An 18,565-nucleotide genomic window follows, 5' to 3' on the forward strand; every position below is an offset into this window, starting at 1 on the left:
TATATGTTTCAAAGTTGCAGAGATAATTAAGACACTGATTAAAAAATGATTCGGCATTAGTGATGAAGAGCTGCTGTTATTCAGACTGTCAGAATAGTTTTATTGGTTAAAACGATGCCACCATAACAGAGATCAGTGACTGTTTTAGTTGAGCTCTTTACCCTTGACTCCTGTGTTAGAGCTCTCTCTGTAACACTACATGCAATGCTATAAAGCAGAAAGATCAGTGCTATCCACTGAGCATCTGCTAGCTGTATTTTTTAGGTTTTCACTGACCAATCCTGCATTAGGGTGCCATTTGCTTAGTAAGAGTCTTTGTGCAGTTCTGTAATAGCTGAATGTCAGGCAAAAAAACAAAGAGAGAAACATTCAGGGTGTTCTTTCAAATCTTTTTAAAAGGCAAAACTTGCAAGCTTGTGTGTTTCCTCAAGCTTCTAATTCAGGAATTAGTCATTCAGAAATTTTTATTGTGGCGAAATATCATAATTGATTAAAAGCGATCTACTTTGAGCTCTCAAAAGGACCAAAGGCCCAACTAAAGCAAACGCTGATCTCCTTGATGGTGATTTTAAGCAATGAAACATCAACATCTGTTTTACATTCTCTGGTCACCAGGTGGTACTGTGAGCAAATTACGTCTCCAGAAACCAACCCTTTTTTGAACCATTTGGCTGAAGAGCCAGAAAGCTTCAATTGTTTATATACGTATTGTATGTTTAAGAGTGATTCACTGTAACTATTAGAGGAGCACTTTCCTTGCAGGCTGTAGTTCCACAGGGTCGATTACTCAAAACCTAAATGTATGAATAAAACGAAGAAACGTCTTTTTTTTGCATGTACCCAAGCAAGCTCATTATGATTATCTTGAGACTTGCTTGTGTCTTGAAGGAATGACTTGGTTCACGGCTGGAATAAACATACTCTTTGTTTCTTGGATTTTCCACCTCTGAAAAATTACTAGCACTTGTTGTTATAGCAACCATTATAGTCTGTGCGATATCACTGGGTTACAAATGATAAAAACCTGAGAGGAGAAACATAAGGCAGTTTATGGAAGCATTTTAAAAATACTCTACAAAGGAACTGGACCTGTGAGCTATTGTTATATATACATTTGTATATTAATTTGAATTTGTTCACACATTTCCTTATTACGACAACGAACAAATAACATCTGTGAATATGTGAGTATCCAAAACACATTCAGTTAATCAGTATCATCATTGTCCTCGGAGGTCGTTGTGTGTCAGCTCCACAGCTAAGATCAGGTAAGGCTTTCTGCTGTTGATCCTCAGTCGCTGTAAATTAAACAAACTGCAGCATGTGTTGATGCCTTGTGTGTATTATTAAGTACGTTGGAAAAAATGTTAGTCCTCCCAACTCAAAAATGTTCTAGTGACTAGTTGCATTTAATATTTTCCATTGGAAAATCCCAATTGAATGTATTGGTTTTTTAATTGAGGCAACAGAAATTTGTGTACGAAAACCAATTTGGCCAATGGAAAAATGAAGATGCAAAGAGTCAATGGACAATGGAGTTGGGAGATCATTTTTTTTGTACGTACAGTTTTTCATGGAGACAAAAATGATCCCCTAGACAAAATCGAGAACTTGTAACTGACTCGGTGAAAGAGAAGAGTGAAATCTCACAGCAAATGAGAACGAGATGCACTATATTATTAAACCAGCTCCTGATACATAAGATATTCACCGCAACATTTGATGTGGGACTCCCTTTTGTTTAGGCACTTTATCATTACCGTCTCAAAGATTTGTTCAGTTTACTCCTAGGTTATTAAACTTTATATGTTAATACAAATGCGTACGCTATCCTGAAAACAAAGGCATTTGAATGTGAGCGAATCTATCTTTTCATTCTTTAAATCTCTCCCAGTTTATAACTCTTGGGACATGCAAATGAACAAATTCAGTGGAATTTTCCAAGGCTTTGACACAAAGAGGAAACCAAAAGAAGTCATGCATCAGTAATTTGTTTTTTGACCCCTCTTAGCAATCAAGAAAGCTCATCATCTGAACCGGCTTTTGGACATAGAGAAATATATCAGACTGCCAACAATGACAATGGTTTCCTCTCTTCATGAAAGTGAGTTGTTTTTTCGTTATGATTAGTGCATACTAGTTTACAGCAAACAGCCCAACCTTTAGAAGACAAAACTGATGTCAGAAGATGAATGCAGTTAAATCAAAACTTCAATTTTTTCTTCATATTTCAGGTTTTATAAGAGCACTGACGATCATCTCTGTTATTCTGTGTAAGTAGTCTAAGTGTGAACCCATCAAGCTACAAAACTGTACGAAGAGTGCATCGAGCTGGTCTTCTGTATGGGATTCAGGCATGAAATACTGGAACTGGCTTTTTAGTTTTGTCTAAATTATTTAGTGCCCAAAGCAGAGCATTGCTAGAGCATTTTCACGTGTAAGGCTTGGGCCCTTTGTATCCAGTATTATTTGAGTAACGTAGTTGAACGTTGAGTGTCATATGATAAACGTTCGTGTCTAAAAGTGTGAGTCATCACCTCCTCTTCCTTCTCCTTCTCCAAATCCGAATCATAAGCAAAAGGCATGAGTTCACCTGCTACTTAAAAGTTTGTTTTTGCAACACGCAATTGCTTGAAAGCATATTACTTTGAACTAGTAAGGTCAAGAGCCCAACCAAAGCAAACACTGATCTCCTTAATGGTGAAATCATTTTAACCAATAAAACATCACAATAACAGCAGGTGTTCATCAGTAATGCACAATCGTCATCTCATTGACTTTTAGTCTTTAGCCATCAACTATACTCTGAAGTACTCGATTGCAGTATTCATACCCAACCCTGCAAACAACCCTGCCTTCTTGCATCTTCTGGGAGACCGTATGAATTCAACTGGTAATGTAGGCCGATGTTTCCTTTAACGGACGTGTGAGTGTGTTTGTGCTTCTAGGTAAAAATGAGGGATACGAGAGAATGAAACACGACGCTGTGGATAATTGCAGACATGTCTTTGGCATTGCTGACTTATTTATACTCATCAGTCATTATCTTTTTCAGCTGTTAATAACATCACCAGCCGTAACACATTCGCAATGAGCTCAGACGGTAATGATGCTTTCTCTGTATGTGAGAGTTTGTAAAAACAACAGATAAGAGTGAAATGTGAAGTTCTAGACCATTGCGGGCCTTTTAATATGTCTTTTGATGATTAACTGGTATTCATGAGTCATTATTTTTTGTCAGTTATTAACACCACCAACCCTGAAACAACACTCACACCAGAGATGAGCTCAGCTGGTAATGTAGTCTGATTCGTCCTCTGTTGGATTTTGAATAAATGTTTGTGTAGAACTGAACAGATGTGTGTGTGCTTCATGGTAAAAATGAGTGTGTAAGATGTGTTGAATAATTACTGTTCATTTGAACGTTCAGACGTTCCCGGCATTAACAACAGCATTAACGCCAGCTCTACAACCGACACACCAGTGAACATCTCAAGCGGTAATATACTGTAATACACTAACACTGTACTTTATGAGTTTATTTAATAAAATAAGCTAAACAGTAGTTCTCAGACTTATTTTCTTAATTTTGAATAAATAAAATCAATAGTAGTAACCCTCAATAATAGTTGTCTTTATAAAGAACACAGCATTTGAGTTTGATTTACATTTTTCTACATGTTTGTTGTTTCAGTAACTTTGGATTTGAATAACTCCACAACATTTACTAGCTCCTCTTCGTCAGGTGAGGGTGATGCTGGACTGTAATATTGAAACATGACTGTACATTATACATTTTTTAATGAGGAACACAGTGTTATAAATTGAGTGTGGTATCACACAACAACAAGGGTACAGGCTGAAAAATGATCTTTTGCCAAAGATAAGTCCTGGGCAAAAACAATCATAATATAGACAAGACCTGAGAAACTAGGGGAACTTAAATACACAGTCCAAACAAAGTTACCTAATGACAGATACCTGAACAGAAAGACACAATCAACTCAGTAGCCATGACAACTAGAGATTGTAATTCAGTATGTGAGTATAATCTAACAACTGTTTCAATTTTCAGCTGGTATTATCATTTTTTTTGCGTTCTAATAGCCTTCTTCGAGATGAACACATAAAGCCTGATTTGACATCTGTTTGTGTTGTTTTTCAGAACCAGTCACTTCTGCTTCTACATCTACAGGTTAGAATTCTTCTAGACTGAATTTGACCGTTGAAAAATCAATCATCAATGAGTTTCTTGTTGCAGAACACAATGGATTATTATTTGTCCTTTTTTTAGTTTCTTCGCAGCCAGTCACTTCTCCCGCAACTATTGGTTGTACTTTCATAGGTATGATAATTGTAGACTGAATGTACACGGTAAAAAAATGCTTTAAAATTTACAGTAACTTCCTGCCAATTTTTCCACAGTTGAGGATCATATGATACATTTTCAAATGTCTAAAAAAATATTGCACTTGCTAGCAGTATATATACTGTATATATTTTTATCAAACACTGACCCCAGTTATGGTGATTGATTTCATTCAAGCCTGTGGCTGGAGTCAGTTTTTTTTTTTTCTTCAGTGACATTTATTGAGCATTAGTAACGAACACCTTCTGTTAACAACCATCATTTAATTAGTCATTAAATTATCTCATTAATTTGAACTCTTTGAGGACTTGGGATTCGAGACTTGTTTCTTAAAAAGAATGACTTGGTTCCTCCTCGTGGGTTCATGGGTGTGCTTTTATTGTTGTTGGCGAGTCATAATAGCATTTTTTGTGATCTTCAAAGTTAATCTGTTTATTATTTTTTTCATTGATTATCCCCTTTGAGATTTCTATGCTGATTTTGTTATTTTTGTATCGTTTCAGTTTCTTCACACACGGTCACTTCCAAAACGTCTACCATTCACGAAACTACAGGTGAATGTGTTGCTGAACTGGGATATGGCTTTCAAGAGAAGATCCTCTTAATTATTGTCGTCATGTTGACGTAAAATGCTGATTCAGTTGCTGAATTTGTATTTCCACATTTTGTTGTTTTAGTTCAGCAGTCACGTCCACAATATCTATTATTTTTACGTCCACAGATGATGATTAAAATTGCGTGTTGTGTCTGTTAACATTAGTTAATGCACTGTGAGCTAACGTGAACTAACAATGAATGATTGTATTTGCATGAAACAACAATAACAAAGATTAATAAATGTATTGTTCATTGATTGTTCATGTTAGTTAATTTATTAACTCATGTCAACAAATGACACCTTATCATAAAAAGTGTTTTTTTTTCACTTCCACAGCATCTACTAGTACTTTTATGAAGGAGACAGTAGATGATAATCTGAGTGTATTTAACATCTGTTACCATCTGGTATTGTTTCAGCTCCTTCAGACACGGTCACTTCCACAACATCTACTGGTCCCACTACCACAGGTGAACGTGTTGTAAAATATGAATGTGTCTTTCAAAAGAAGCTTCTGCTAATGAATTATCTTCATGGTGAACACAGTATTTCAGCATCTAAATCTGATCTGTTTTCAAATGTTGCTGTTTCAGTTCTTTCACAACCGGTCACTTCCACAGCATATACTAGTTCAACTTCTACAGGTTAGTATTATTCTAGACTAAATGTGAGCATTTAAAAGAAATACCTCAATGATTTGTTTTTGTTGCAGAACACAGTATTTCTTCATGAGAGTCTGATTTAACATATTATGCCATATTTTTTTGCACAGTTTAGTTCAACTCCACAGGTGAGCCTGACTGAATGTGGCTTTTTCACACAGCACTTCCACAACATCTACCAGTTCCACTCCTACAGGTGATGATAATTACTAGACTGAATGTGTTTAATTGTTCATTTGAAAAAAAATCCTTTAGATGTGATTTTCACATGTTGTTGATGTTTCAGTTCATCAAGTGACTTCTGATCTTTACATCTGTTTCCACGGGTGAGATGTTGATTACAACAGTAGTTGGATTTAATATCTTTTCAATTGTTATAACATCTGTCACTTCCAACAGCATCTACAACATCTTCCACTACTACAGGTGAATACAGATGGATTTTTTCTTTTAACTGAACTGAAATAGTTGATATCTGAGTGTGTGTGTCTGTGTGTGTGTGTGTAATTGTCTTCATGTGTGAACACAGATTGTGAATCAGATTTAGATGCTGTGTGTTTGTGTGTGTTTCCACATGTTGTTATTTCAGTTTTTTTCACAACCAGTCACTTCCACAACATCTACTAGTTCTGCTTCCACAGGTGAGAATATGTGGCTTTTTTGCTAATGAATTATCTTCAAAATACATTTCAGCAGTAAGTTGATCTGATTTAATGCTGCTGTTTCAGTTCTTTTCGGTTTTCACAATATACTAGTTTAGTGAAATGTTTTCTGTCTTCATGTCTAATCAGATTTAGATCTATTTTTTCACATGTTGTTGTTTCAGTTCTTTCACAACCAGTCACTTCCACAACATCTACTAGTTCTGCTTCCACGGGTGAGGATAATTACAGATGGATTTCTTTTTCTTTTAATCACCTTGATGATTTTCATCAAGAACACAGTAGTTCATCATCTGAGTATGTGTGTGTGTCTGTGTTTTTTTTTTAAATCTGTTTTCATCTGGTATTGTTTCAGTTTCTTCAGACATGGTCACTTCCACAACATCTACCAGTGCCACTACTACAGGTGAATGTGTTACTGAACTGAAATGTGATATGATATGTTTAATTGTCTCCATGTTGAACACAGATTGTGAATCAGATTTAGATGCTGAATATTTCTTTCCACATGTTGTTGTTGTTTCAGTTCTTTCACAACCAGTCACTTCCACAACATCTACTAGTTCTACTTCCACAGGTGAGAATATTTCTAGACTGAATGTGACTATGTAAAATACACTTCCTGTAGTTGGATTTAATATCTCGTTTGCAATTATAATTTTTTTCTGGTCCAACATCTGTTTTCACATGTTGTTTTACAAGCTGGAAATACAAATTTCAAACTGGAATGTGGCTTTCAATATAAGTTACCACTAATTAATTATCTTCATGGTAAATAATAAGTCAGCATCTAAATGTGGTTTAACTTCTGTTTTCACAACCAATCATTTTCAGTCCATCTAGTTCTGCCTCTAAATATGAAAATAATTCTAGACTGAATGTGATCATTTAAAATAAATTCTTCACTCATTGTCTTCTTGCAAAACCCAGTAGTTAATCATCTGTTATTGTTTCAGTCTCTTTTCAGCTAGTCACTTCTACAACATATGATTGTTCTTCTTCAGGTAAAGGATAATTCTAGATGGAATGTGACTTCTTAAATAAAATTCCCCTTAACTCATTTCTTAAGGGAGAAGCCAGTAATTTATAATCTGTGTCTGATATGACATCAGTTTCCATCTGGTATAGTTTCAGATTCTTTATACGTTGTCGACTCCCCCATATCCATAAATCCCACTACTACAGGTGAATGTGTTACTGAACTGAAATGTGGTTTAATTGTCTCCATGTTGAACACAGATTGTGAATCAGATTTAGATGCTGAACATTTCTTTCCACATGTTGTTGTTTCAGTTCTTTCACAACCAGTCACTTCCACAACATCTACTAGTTCTTCTTCCACAGGTGAGAATATTTCATTTCTGAATGTGACCTTTTTAAAAATAAATACTTGAATGATTTCCAGTAGTTCATTGCCTGAGTCTGATTTAATATCTCTTTTTTCCATCTGTTATTTTTTTTTTAGTTTCTTCAAAGCCAGCCACTTCCACAACATCTGGTAGTTATTCTTCTACAGGTAAGGATAATTTTAGGCAAGGCAAAATCTAATTGTATTTATGGAGCACAGGTTTAACACAACTGCCGTCGATCCAAAGTGTTTTACAATAGTAAAAAAAAAATAAAATAAATAAAAAATCTGAATGTAAAAGAGAAAAAGAGCTGATCAGTTAACCTCTTAAGAACAGAGCTTTTTAAACAGTGTCCTTGAATAACCCCAACCACAATTTTAAGTGAATATATATATATATATAAGTATTATAAGTCTTAAAATATATATTCTGACTTAATAATATATTCAGATATATATTTACAAATTTATGTTCAGATTTACATGATGTTTCATTGGTTAAACCATCATGTCACCATCACGGAGATCAGTGTTCAGTTATTCTCAACAGCAATAAATTCTCACCTGCATTCAATCACTCTAAATTTTAATTATTATAAATAGAAGTTCTAAACTCGGTTCAAAAGAGCCTCTTGTCTCATCGTTCCTTTCATGATCATTTTCCAAATCAAAGTTATCATCCTTACTGTGTTCGTGAGGACTTTGGAGTGAACATGTAGGCATGTACATGCCATTATTTAGTCGCTTGAAATGCACCATGTTAAGGGAGCTATGTAATTTCCTAATCATCTCCAGCTACTTCTACAGGTGTGAATAATTTTTTTTGTTAATTTTAGACGTTGTAATCATTTGAAAGAAATCTCTTAATGTCTTTATTTATTGACACAGATTAAAACAGTGCTTCATCATTTTGATTCTGATTTAACACCTATTTCCTTCTGTTTTTGTTCCAGTCTCTTCACAGCCAGTCACTTCCACAACATCTACTAATTCTACTTCTACAGGTGAGAATATTATGGATGGAATGTGTTTTATTCCAAGAAATTCCGCTTGATGATTTTCTTCATGAGGAACACAACAGTTCATCATCTGAGTGTGATTTCAAATCCGTTTCCACTCGGTATTGTTTCAGCTTCTTTACACATGGTCCATTCCACAACATCTACCAGTCTGAATACTACAGGTGAATGTGATGTCAAACTGGAATGTGACTTTCAAGAGACAACCTTCCTTATAATTGTCCTCATTGTAATTGTCTTGAACACAGGTGTTAAATAAGATTTAGATGCTGAATTTCTCTGTTTCAGTTCTTTTACAAGCGGTCACTTCCACAACATCTTCTAGTTCTACTTCTGCAGGTGAGAATATTTATAAATTGAGGGCCCTATCATACACCCAGCACAACGTGTGGTTTTTGCTAGTTTCAGGCCAACCCCGTTCTAATTTTCTCGTCTTCTTGCGTTTTATAAATAGCAAATGCATTTGCACCCATTTGTGCACCCATAAGGTATGCTGGGCAAAAAAAGAGGTGTGTTCAGGTACATTGTTGGCGCGCTGCTATTTTGAAGAACTGAAAATAGACCAGGTTTGATTTGGTGTATGGCAGTCTAAAATATATATTTTTTTATTTAAAGAGTGCATTAGTAGAAAATGCCTTACAAAGAGGCTTCATCTAATAATTGTCTTTATGGAGAATACTGTAATTCAGCACCTAAGTCTGATTGAACATGTTTCCATGTTGTTTCAGTCCTTTTACAGACGATCACTTCCACAACATCTAATAGTTCTACTTCTACAGGTGATGATAATTTTAAACTGATTGTGACCATTTAAAAGAAATCCCTCAATGACTTTCTTCATTGTTTAACACAGATATTAGATCAGAATAATACGAAGAAGTACCATTTCCCTCTGGTTTTGTTTCAGTCTCTTTACAGCCAGTCACTTCCACAACATCTTCTACTTCTACTTCCACAGGTGAGGATAATTACAGATGGATTTTTTTCTTTTAATCCTCTTGATGATTTTAATGAAGAACACAGTAGTTCATCATCTGAGTGTGTGTGTGTGTGTGTTTATTTTTTAATCTGTTTTCATCTGGTATTGTTTCAGCTCCTTCAGACACGGTCACTTCCACAACATCTACTGGTCCCACTACCACAGGTGAACGTGTTGTAAAATATGAATGTGGCTTTCAAAAGAAGCTTCTGCTAATGAATTATCTTCATGGTGAACACAGTATTTCAGCATCTAAATCTGATCTGTTTTCACATGTTGCTGTTTCAGTTCTTTTACAACCGGTCACTTCCACAGCATATACTAGTTCCACTTCTACAGGTTAGTATTATTCTAGACTAAATGTGAGCATTTAAAAGAAATACCTCAATGATTTGTTGTTGTTGCAGAACACAGTATTTCTTCATTCAGAGTCTGATTTAACATATTATTCAATGTTTTTTTTAGTTTCTTCACAGCCTGTAACTTCCACAGCATATATTAGTTCAACTCCTACAGGTGAGGATAATTCTAGACCGAATGTGACTTCTTAAAAGAAAAGCCTCCTGGTGATTTTCCGGATGATGTAGTTCATCAAGTGAGTCTGATTTTACATCTGTTTCCATCAGATGTTGATTCAACTTTTTCACACACTGTCACTTCCACAACATCTACCAGTGCCACTACTACAGGTGAATGTGTTACTGAACTGAAATGTGATATGATATGTTTAATTGTCTTCATGTTGAACACAGATTGTGAATCAGATTTAGATGCTGAATATTTCTTTCCACATGTTGTTGTTTCAGTTCTTTCACAACCAGTCACTTCCACAACATCTTCTACTTCTGCTTCCACGGGTGAGAATATTTCTAGACTGAATGTGACTATGTAAAATACACTTCCTGTAGTTGGATTTAATATCTCTTTTCCAATTGTTATTTTTTCTGGTCTAACATCTGTTTTCACATGTTGTTGTTTCAGTTGTTTTACAACCAGCTACTTCCACAACATCTTCTACTTCTACTTCCACAGGTGAGGATAATTACAGATGGATTTCCTTTTCTTTTTATCCTCCTGATGATTTTCACAAAGAACACAGTAGTTCATCATCTGAGTGTGTGTCTGTGTTTATTTTTTAATCTGTTTTCATCTGGTATTGTTTCAGTTTCTTCAGACATGGTCACTTCCACAACATCTACTGGTCCCACTACCACAGGTGAACGTGTTACTGAACTGAAATGTGGTTTAATTGTCTCCATGTTGAACACAGATTGTGAATCAGATTTAGATGCTGAATTTTTCTTTCCGCATGTTGTTGTTGTTTCAGTTCTTTCACAACCAGTCACTTCTGCAACATCTACTAGTTCTACTTCCACAGGTAAAAAATATTTCTAGACTGAATGTGACTGTGTAAAATACATTTCCAGTAGTTCGATTTAATATCTCTTTTCCAATTGTTATTTTTTCTGGTCTAACATTTGTTTTCACATGTTGTTGTTGTTGTTGTTTCAGTTCTTTTACAACCAGCTACTTCCACAACATCTTCTACTTCTACTTCCACAGGTGAGAATAATTCTAGACAGAATTTAATATTAAATATCTTATATTATTTTATTTAATATTAAATAACTAAATATCTTACTGATTGTCTTATTGCAGAACACAGATAGAAAAAAAAATTAAATCAGACTTGAATTATGAACCACTGTGTTTTTTTTTTTTTATTATTATTTTTTTTTTTTCTTTAAACACCTAAACCTACCCCTTACAGGAAATTACAGCCATTTATATTATATGTAAAAAAAAAATCAATCTGTATGAAATATAAGTGTTTTAAAAAGTCACCTTCTCCTTGTAATACCTACGTCATACCCATGTCATTATATAAATGTGTGTCCTTGTTTGTTACAACAATGCGTACACACACACACACACACACACACACACACAAACATATATACTTCAAGTGACATAATAAAAACTAGTGTGATGTAATTTTAAACAAAACCATGTCAAAATGTACTAATCCTTATATATCTCACTTAATTATCTCATTAAAGGTATGGCTTGGTTCCTCTTCTAGTGAAATCAGCTGCTAAGTTCATGGCTGGACTTTTAATTTTTTGTCCCCTGGATTCTCTGGATCTCATGTTTTTGAGATTTTCATGCTTATCAGAGTGTTATTTTTCTGTAGTCTCTGGTCACTCTGTGGATCTACATAAAACATTTGTAAATAAACAGTGCCTTTCATCATCTAAAATGTATTACCCTTGTGTTTTTTTTAATAAACTCTTTATATATAGTTGAGTAGCATTACGAATTCACAAATACTCTTCCCATTCCAGGGCTGACTCTCACACCACTAGAACTGTACAAGGTATGTTGCTGCCGTGGTTAATTTATTACATTTTGAAATTGCTGCTCTTTCAAGTTTGATTGATATTGAGTCTAGTCTCCAGTCACAAAGTAAATGCTTTGTAAAACATTACCAAATTCACCAAATACTTCACAGTACGCACAAATTGTATCTATTTCATTTATTAAGCCTGTTTGTGATTTCAGACCACAGGACGGTGTGTAGATCTTCTCGACAGTATAGAAAACATGGCAGCAGAAGTGCTTCCATTGACCGTAAGAAAAAATGACAACATAATCATTATTTGTCACTTACGTACATAAATTATCTTGCACCAAAGCTTTCTGTTGTTCAAACTATTATAAATAATACTGTTTATACGATCTCTAAAATAGAATGTAACCAGCATTTTGAATGCGGTCCTCAATGCTTCAGAGATGTTTCTAGATTCATCGTCAACTGACCCAAATAAACTGGTGTCAACTGGAAACCGTTTGTTAAAAGCCAGCGAGAAACTTGTGTCAATGCTGGTAAAACCAACAAACACAATGGACAATGTCAGTTTTACTCTTGACTCTTTGGGTAAGTTAAAACCATGAAATGATTGACTTCATGTGCTCAAGTCTAGAAAACCTGGTAGAAAACACAACTTCTAACATGTTTTTTTTATTCAGAGGTAGAAGTCTTCATGGTTGGACCAAATGTCACCTTAGAGAAAATCCCCCTACTTGATACAACAAATGCTTCTGTAAACATCGATCTAATTGGGATCGCCAAGAACAACAATGAAACAAGTATTTTAAATGTTGTGACGTAATTTCATATGGAATAATAAAAAAATAAATGAATAAATAATAATACAACTAAAAAACATTGCCTTTTTTGTGTTTCTGTCACACAGGATCAGCTGCTGTGGCTTTCATGAGCTACACTATGATGGAGAATCTTCTGAAGCCAGACTTCTTCAACACATCAAATGACAAGATTAAAACCATGCTGTCTACTGTGATCTCAGCTACTCTTCCCAAAACCACCAACACTAAACTCACTGAACCAGTCAACTTCACCCTAAAACACATCAGAGTGAGAGACTGAACCGTGTTTTTGTCAAAACTGAGAACTGATGGCACAGAAAACATCTAACATCCAGCGTTTTAACATCCTCTCTTTGTTCTTCTGTTTCCAGGAGTTTGATCCCAGTGGTTCTCTGTCCTGTGTGTACTGGAATATCAGCGAGTGGATTGTAGATGGTTGTTCTGTTTTAGAGACCAACAGCAGCTTCACTGTGTGTTCCTGTGTTCATCTCTCCACATTCGCCCTCATCATGCAAACCAGCCGTCCACCAGAGGTACAGAACATTTCTAGTGAACACTGAAGAACAGCACAGATTTTTCTCTCATGTTCTCATGTTTTCTCAGAGAGACTCACTGATGGAGCTGTTGAATATGGTGTGTGTGATCGTGGGGCTGGTGTTCTTCAGTCTGGCTCTGTTGACCTTTGCCCTTTGTCAGTGGAGTCCTGGAGTGAATAATGTGGCTCGGATCAACATCTGCATCAGTCTTCTGCTGGCTCACCTTCTGCTTCTGCTCACACAGCAGTTCCTGAAGCTCATACGACCTCAGCAGGTGAGGATGATGAAGGAGCACTACAGCTCAGCACAGTCTCACTGAGAATCATCATAACCTTCTCTCATGGTCTCCAGGTGTTGTGTGCCGTGATCGCAGGCCTTCTGCACTTCCTCTTTCTCTCCGCCTTTGTGTGGATGTTCATTGAAGCCGTGCTGCTCTTCATCCGTGTGAAGAACCTATCACAGATCAGCTCAATTAATAAGGAGGTGCTTAGCAGCGGATTCTTATGTGTGATTGGATATGTGGTTGCTCTGTCTGTGGTTACCGTGTCTGGTGTGGTGGATCCTAAAGACTACGGAAATGAAGAGTAAGTTTAGTTGAAGTGACAAATTTTCATCCATGTTTGTTTACTGAGTATTTTACTGTAACTTCCCCAAAATAGGTGCTGGATTGAAAGAAATGCCATCATCTCAAAATTTCTAGGACCTCTTTGCATGATATTAATGGTAAATGCATTTCTTATGTAAGTTTTCTCATGACTGTGTATTAAGTGGGAAAACAATGGATACAAGTGTGTGTGCGTTTTACTCTGCAGTCGAACACGATTCTCTTCATCAAAATCCTCATCAATTTATATTCAACTCTCAAAAATCTCAACGCTGAAGTTTCACAGATGAAACAAACCAAGTAACAAACATTATAATTCCATCAGTCTATAAAAAGTACAAATAAACAACAAAGACAAATTAACTGTTTCTCTGCAGGATTATGGTGTTTAAAACTCTGGCTCAGTTTGTGGTTCTTGGTTGCTCCTGGATTCTGGGTTTCTTCACTAATGGCAGTAAGGTGCTGGAGATCCTCTTCTTGATCTTGAACTCTCAGCAGGGAACCTTCATCTTCCTGATCTACTGTGTCCTCAATAAGGAGGTTAGGAAATGTTATCATCCTACTTTATTATAAATAATTTCTGTTTCACCACAAACAGTATATGGAAAAAAAGGAAAGCATCAGTATTTACTTTCCTAACCGCAAATATAGTCTTTAAAAATACCTTTCTGTTATTTGTATAATATGAAAAAACCGAATCTGGTTACTAATGTAACCCCTGTTTCCTGAGATAACAGGAACAAGCATTACAGGGAACAATTTCCCTTTAAAAACTGAAGCTTGATTTGTTAATGTTCATGTAGCTGCACAACCAAATGTCACTTCAGCCCAGTAAAACCGGTGTGGCCAGCTGTCACTGAGTACCATTTTAGAATCTTGTAAATAATCATCAACAGTGTTGACTGCTTGCAGCTTCATAGCATGTCTGGTCAGACAGTGTTCTCATTACCATTATCTTGGGGAACCGAGTTTACATTAGAACCTATTACATTAGAGTCACACTGTGTGAACCATATTTTGGATATTGATGTCCAATAGTCCTGTGGTATATAAGGCTAGGACGATAATGCACTCCAGGAAGCCTGATATGAGTGTCCTAACGGAAGCATTGGCATAACAGGCTTCAAATCAGTCATACCCTTGGCCACTAACAGGGATGAATGAATGAGGCATGTGTATATAGCACTTTATTATGTGTAAGATGACTGTACACCCAAAGCGCTTTACAACCATGTGTGGTGGGTCTTTCCTCAATTACCACCAGTGTATAGCAACTACTTTGTTGCGATGGCAGCCACAGGACAATGGCGCCAGTGGCTCACCACACACCAGCTACAGTTGGAGAGAGATAAAGCCAATCAAGTGGATGGAAATTATTGGGAGGCCATGATTGATAAGGGCCAACAGAGAGTATTTGGCCAGGACACTAGGGTTACACCCCTACTTGTTACGAGAAATACCATGGAACTTTTAATGACCACAGAGAGTCGGGACCTATTTTTATCTGAAAGATGGTGCTCTTTTGACAGTATGGTTTTCCTGTTAGAAATCACGCAGACCACAGGGTGAGCACCCCCTGCAGGTTTCTATAACACCTCTACCAACAGCAACCTAGTTTTCTCAGGAGTTCACCCATCCAGGTACTAACCAGGCTGAGCTCTGCTTAGCTTCAGGGAGCAACCAGTCTTGTACTGCAGGGTGATATATCTGGCTAGCCATGAGTGGGAGGACAAAATCCAAGCCTGAACGGCAGGGATGTTCAGGTTATAAAAAGTATAAAAGGCCAGCTTCCACACAAATATCTCAATACAGACTCTGCTGGACTAGGAAGCCAAGGAACAGGCCACACATCTAGTGGAGTTTCATTCCTCACTCCAATGGCCAGTGCTATAGTATCAACTATCCAGTGTTATAACATTATCTTCATAACTGGCAGCAGCCCTGCAGACAACTTTTTAAAAAGTGTGTGGTGCTGAAGTCAGTCCAAAAGGAAGACAAGCCCTCTGATAAGAGAATGCACGCTGATAAGCCACCCCCTCAAACATGAATTTTAAGAATTGCCTGTTGCAAGGGACTGTATGGATACAAATGTAAGCACCTTTAAAGATGCACTAATAAGAACAGTCCTTGAATCTTAAATGGCTACATAGACACCTGAACCAGGCTCTGATTGAGATAGGGGATGGTCTACCACTGGAGTCCACCATTTTTCTTTTAGAATAAGGAAAAAGCAGCAATAAAAGCCTGACTCAGTATTCATTGGCACAATAATTTCCACAGAATTCTCTTCATTATGGAACTGAGAATGTGAGCAGTGTTGTCTTGGATGATACTCCTGAAGCAAGGAGACTAGGAATGGTGTGGAGGAGTTTGTTCTGGTCTTGGCTTTTGATCCCACAGCTGAATATGAATAAGGAGTCAGGATTTTATAGCTGCTATTTCCTCATTCTAAAGAAATATGGTCTCTCCACTATGTTAGACGCGTGAACCAGAGTGTCCTTTCAAAATAAGACCAATTTGCAGGATTCTGATGAAATGGCACTCAGACTTATATATGTAGTTGGTCTCACCCATTTTGGCAGTATAAAATGGCATTTGTTCATGTAGTTTAAAATCAGGCTTCAGTATTGGGACTATGGAGCTTCCCACATTCTTGTTCATGAGTTTTATAAGTCACTCAGCTCCTCTCATCTCATTCTTGTCCAGGTCAGACAGCAGTACAGGAAGTTCTTCAGATCTCTTTGGTGTGTCAAACAACAGGACTACAACATCATGATCAGAAAGTAAAAAAAAAAAAAAAAAGTACTGCTAAAATGCTAATAAAATGCAGGTTCTGTTTATAATAAAATACACAGCAGAATCAATTATTTGTGTGAACATTTTATGAAATAAAAATAATAATAATTGTTTACGAACATCTTACAAATCATAGAAAAGTACACTTTGTTTACTTAATATGCAAGCATTGTTTACTTTAAATACATTTACTATAACACATTGAATAAATGCTTAGAAAATAAAAAGTGCTTCATGCTTGTACTGTGAAATTAAATAATATATATATATATATATATAACAGCAGGTGTCCATCACTGTACTTCCTGTGATACTGTACTAACTCAAGCCACCAACCTGATCACGGTTTCTTTTGGCTTGGTTAGCTGCTATAATTCAGCCCTAGCAGTCAAACACTGTCTAACGGGTCAAGAGCCGAACTACAGCAAACACTGACTACCATAATGGAAATAATAATTATTATTATTTTCATCAATTGTACTTAAAGGTTATTGTAATGAAAGCACACTTTAAAGTAAACCTTTATATAGTAGAAAGTGGGCCAGTTTAGTCCACTTTGACTTTTAAAGTATACTTCTTTTTGGTAAGGGGAGGAGCACATAATCACATGTGGATGTGGATATATTATCACTGAATAATTGATATCAGATTTTACATATCTTAATATCGACTTTGTGTACTTTGATATGCATGACTGGTTACTAGTTAGAGTAACAGAGAGATATTTCAAATATTAATTTCACAACAGTAAGCCCTGTAAATTTACAGTAAAGTTACCGTATTCAGTGATGTGACGTTTTAACATCTCAAGATCATCACACTGTTCTCTCCCACACTTTTTGCGAGACGATTTGGCTCAGTTCTTTTTATTTTATTAATTTTATTGAAACATTTTTATTTAAATTTTCGTAAACGTCTAACGTCTGAACTTTGTAGACACGCAGCATTCTATAGATTTTTTTGGGCCTCTTTTTTTAAGTACTGGTAAATGATTAATAGTTAATATTTGATCAAATAATATTAAAAATTCTTCTGCTCCTGGTGGATTTGCATCTTTGGTGCAAAATGTAAAGTAGGGGGCAGATCTGTGTTTATCTTGTTACAGCAGAATGGAAATAAAATGATAAGGTGTTTCTCCAATCCAAGGTGTAGATCTACTGCGTCCAAAGGTTTTAAGATTATTCATGCTGTTGAAAAAAGAAATAGTTTCCCTCTTTTTATGAAGATCGTCTTTTTATCGCCTTTACCAGATGGATGTGGAGGTGTTGTAAAGCAAATAAGCCAAGTCGGCCTTTGTATTCTTGTTGGTTTCATATAAAAATCAACTTGGCATGTGTTCGCTTATTTTGTATGAATTTGAATACGAATTTTAATGTGCACAGAAAGAGATTACACAGTTAGTTTCCTAGGGCAGATGACGTCGTATTAATATACAGATGCCATATACATTTGTGACACCAACATTTACACACAGTCGAGAAAAACCTTCACCAGGTAAGACTCTTAGAATACTGCTTCTAATACACGTAAATAAAAGCCCAATTATTAGTTGTTTGTGGCATTATTTTTATCTGTGGTATTAATATTCTTTGCTATTATGATGAACTATCAAAATAATTATAATGTATCGCACTGAATTGATTTTTATATTAGGTTATATACTTAATATCAAGTATTTCTATAAGCTTTGTCCCGTCTGAAATCAGCTGCTGAGTAATAAACATATGGTAGGACTTTTACTCTTTCCAACTTTTGCCTTTAAATTTTACAGCATGTTATATATATATATATATATATATATATATATAACTGTAATGAAGT

The 18,565-nt window shown here is 35.9% G+C and overlaps 1 protein-coding gene across 12 annotated transcripts; it reads left to right on the forward strand.

Annotated features, from left to right (window-relative positions):
• Nucleotides 1–1,052: 1,052 nt before the first annotated feature.
• Nucleotides 1,053–18,507, forward strand: LOC122343913 (adhesion G protein-coupled receptor E3-like). Of its 12 annotated transcripts, none has more exons than XM_043238083.1 (44): nt 1,053–1,268; nt 2,012–2,104; nt 2,235–2,273; nt 3,056–3,103; nt 3,242–3,295; nt 3,431–3,499; nt 3,695–3,745; nt 4,166–4,195; nt 4,295–4,345; nt 4,873–4,923; nt 5,387–5,437; nt 6,456–6,506; nt 6,647–6,697; nt 6,818–6,868; nt 7,248–7,295; nt 7,420–7,476; nt 7,585–7,635; nt 7,757–7,807; nt 8,593–8,643; nt 8,772–8,822; nt 8,947–8,997; nt 9,387–9,437; nt 9,566–9,616; nt 9,752–9,802; nt 9,953–9,976; nt 10,103–10,153; nt 10,264–10,326; nt 10,444–10,494; nt 10,619–10,669; nt 10,803–10,853; nt 10,965–11,015; nt 11,150–11,200; nt 11,983–12,014; nt 12,200–12,268; nt 12,389–12,575; nt 12,668–12,787; nt 12,895–13,076; nt 13,180–13,341; nt 13,412–13,618; nt 13,696–13,928; nt 14,004–14,067; nt 14,157–14,248; nt 14,326–14,488; nt 16,655–18,507. In XM_043238083.1, exons 2-44 carry the CDS (start codon nt 2,077–2,079, stop codon nt 16,733–16,735), a joined length of 3,123 nt encoding a protein of 1,040 aa, XP_043094018.1. In that variant the 5' UTR covers nt 1,053–1,268; nt 2,012–2,076; the 3' UTR covers nt 16,736–18,507. The 12 variants fall into 12 exon arrangements, with proteins under 12 accessions (XP_043094018.1, XP_043094016.1, XP_043094017.1 ...); XM_043238081.1 differs by having other exon boundaries at nt 1,054–1,268; nt 9,926–9,976; XM_043238082.1 differs by having other exon boundaries at nt 1,054–1,268; nt 9,926–9,976; nt 10,634–10,669.
• The last annotated feature ends 58 nt before the right edge of the window (nt 18,508–18,565 follow it).

The sequence above is a fragment of the Puntigrus tetrazona genome, chromosome 1 (genome assembly GCF_018831695.1).
Source record: "Puntigrus tetrazona isolate hp1 chromosome 1, ASM1883169v1, whole genome shotgun sequence".
NCBI classification, from domain to species: Eukaryota; Metazoa; Chordata; class Actinopteri; order Cypriniformes; family Cyprinidae; genus Puntigrus; species Puntigrus tetrazona.

Excerpts from the sequence above, each read along its gene's own strand:
- LOC122343913 (XM_043238081.1), top strand. The coding sequence starts at position 2,077 with ATGACAATGGTTTCCTCTCTTCATGAAA. Across the intron at positions 3,104-3,241 it reads ATTCGCAATGAGCTCAGACG|TTATTAACACCACCAACCCT; the intron begins GTAATGATGCTT and ends ATTTTTTGTCAG. Across the intron at positions 11,201-11,982 it reads TTCTACTTCTACTTCCACAG|GGCTGACTCTCACACCACTA; the intron begins GTGAGAATAATT and ends TTCCCATTCCAG.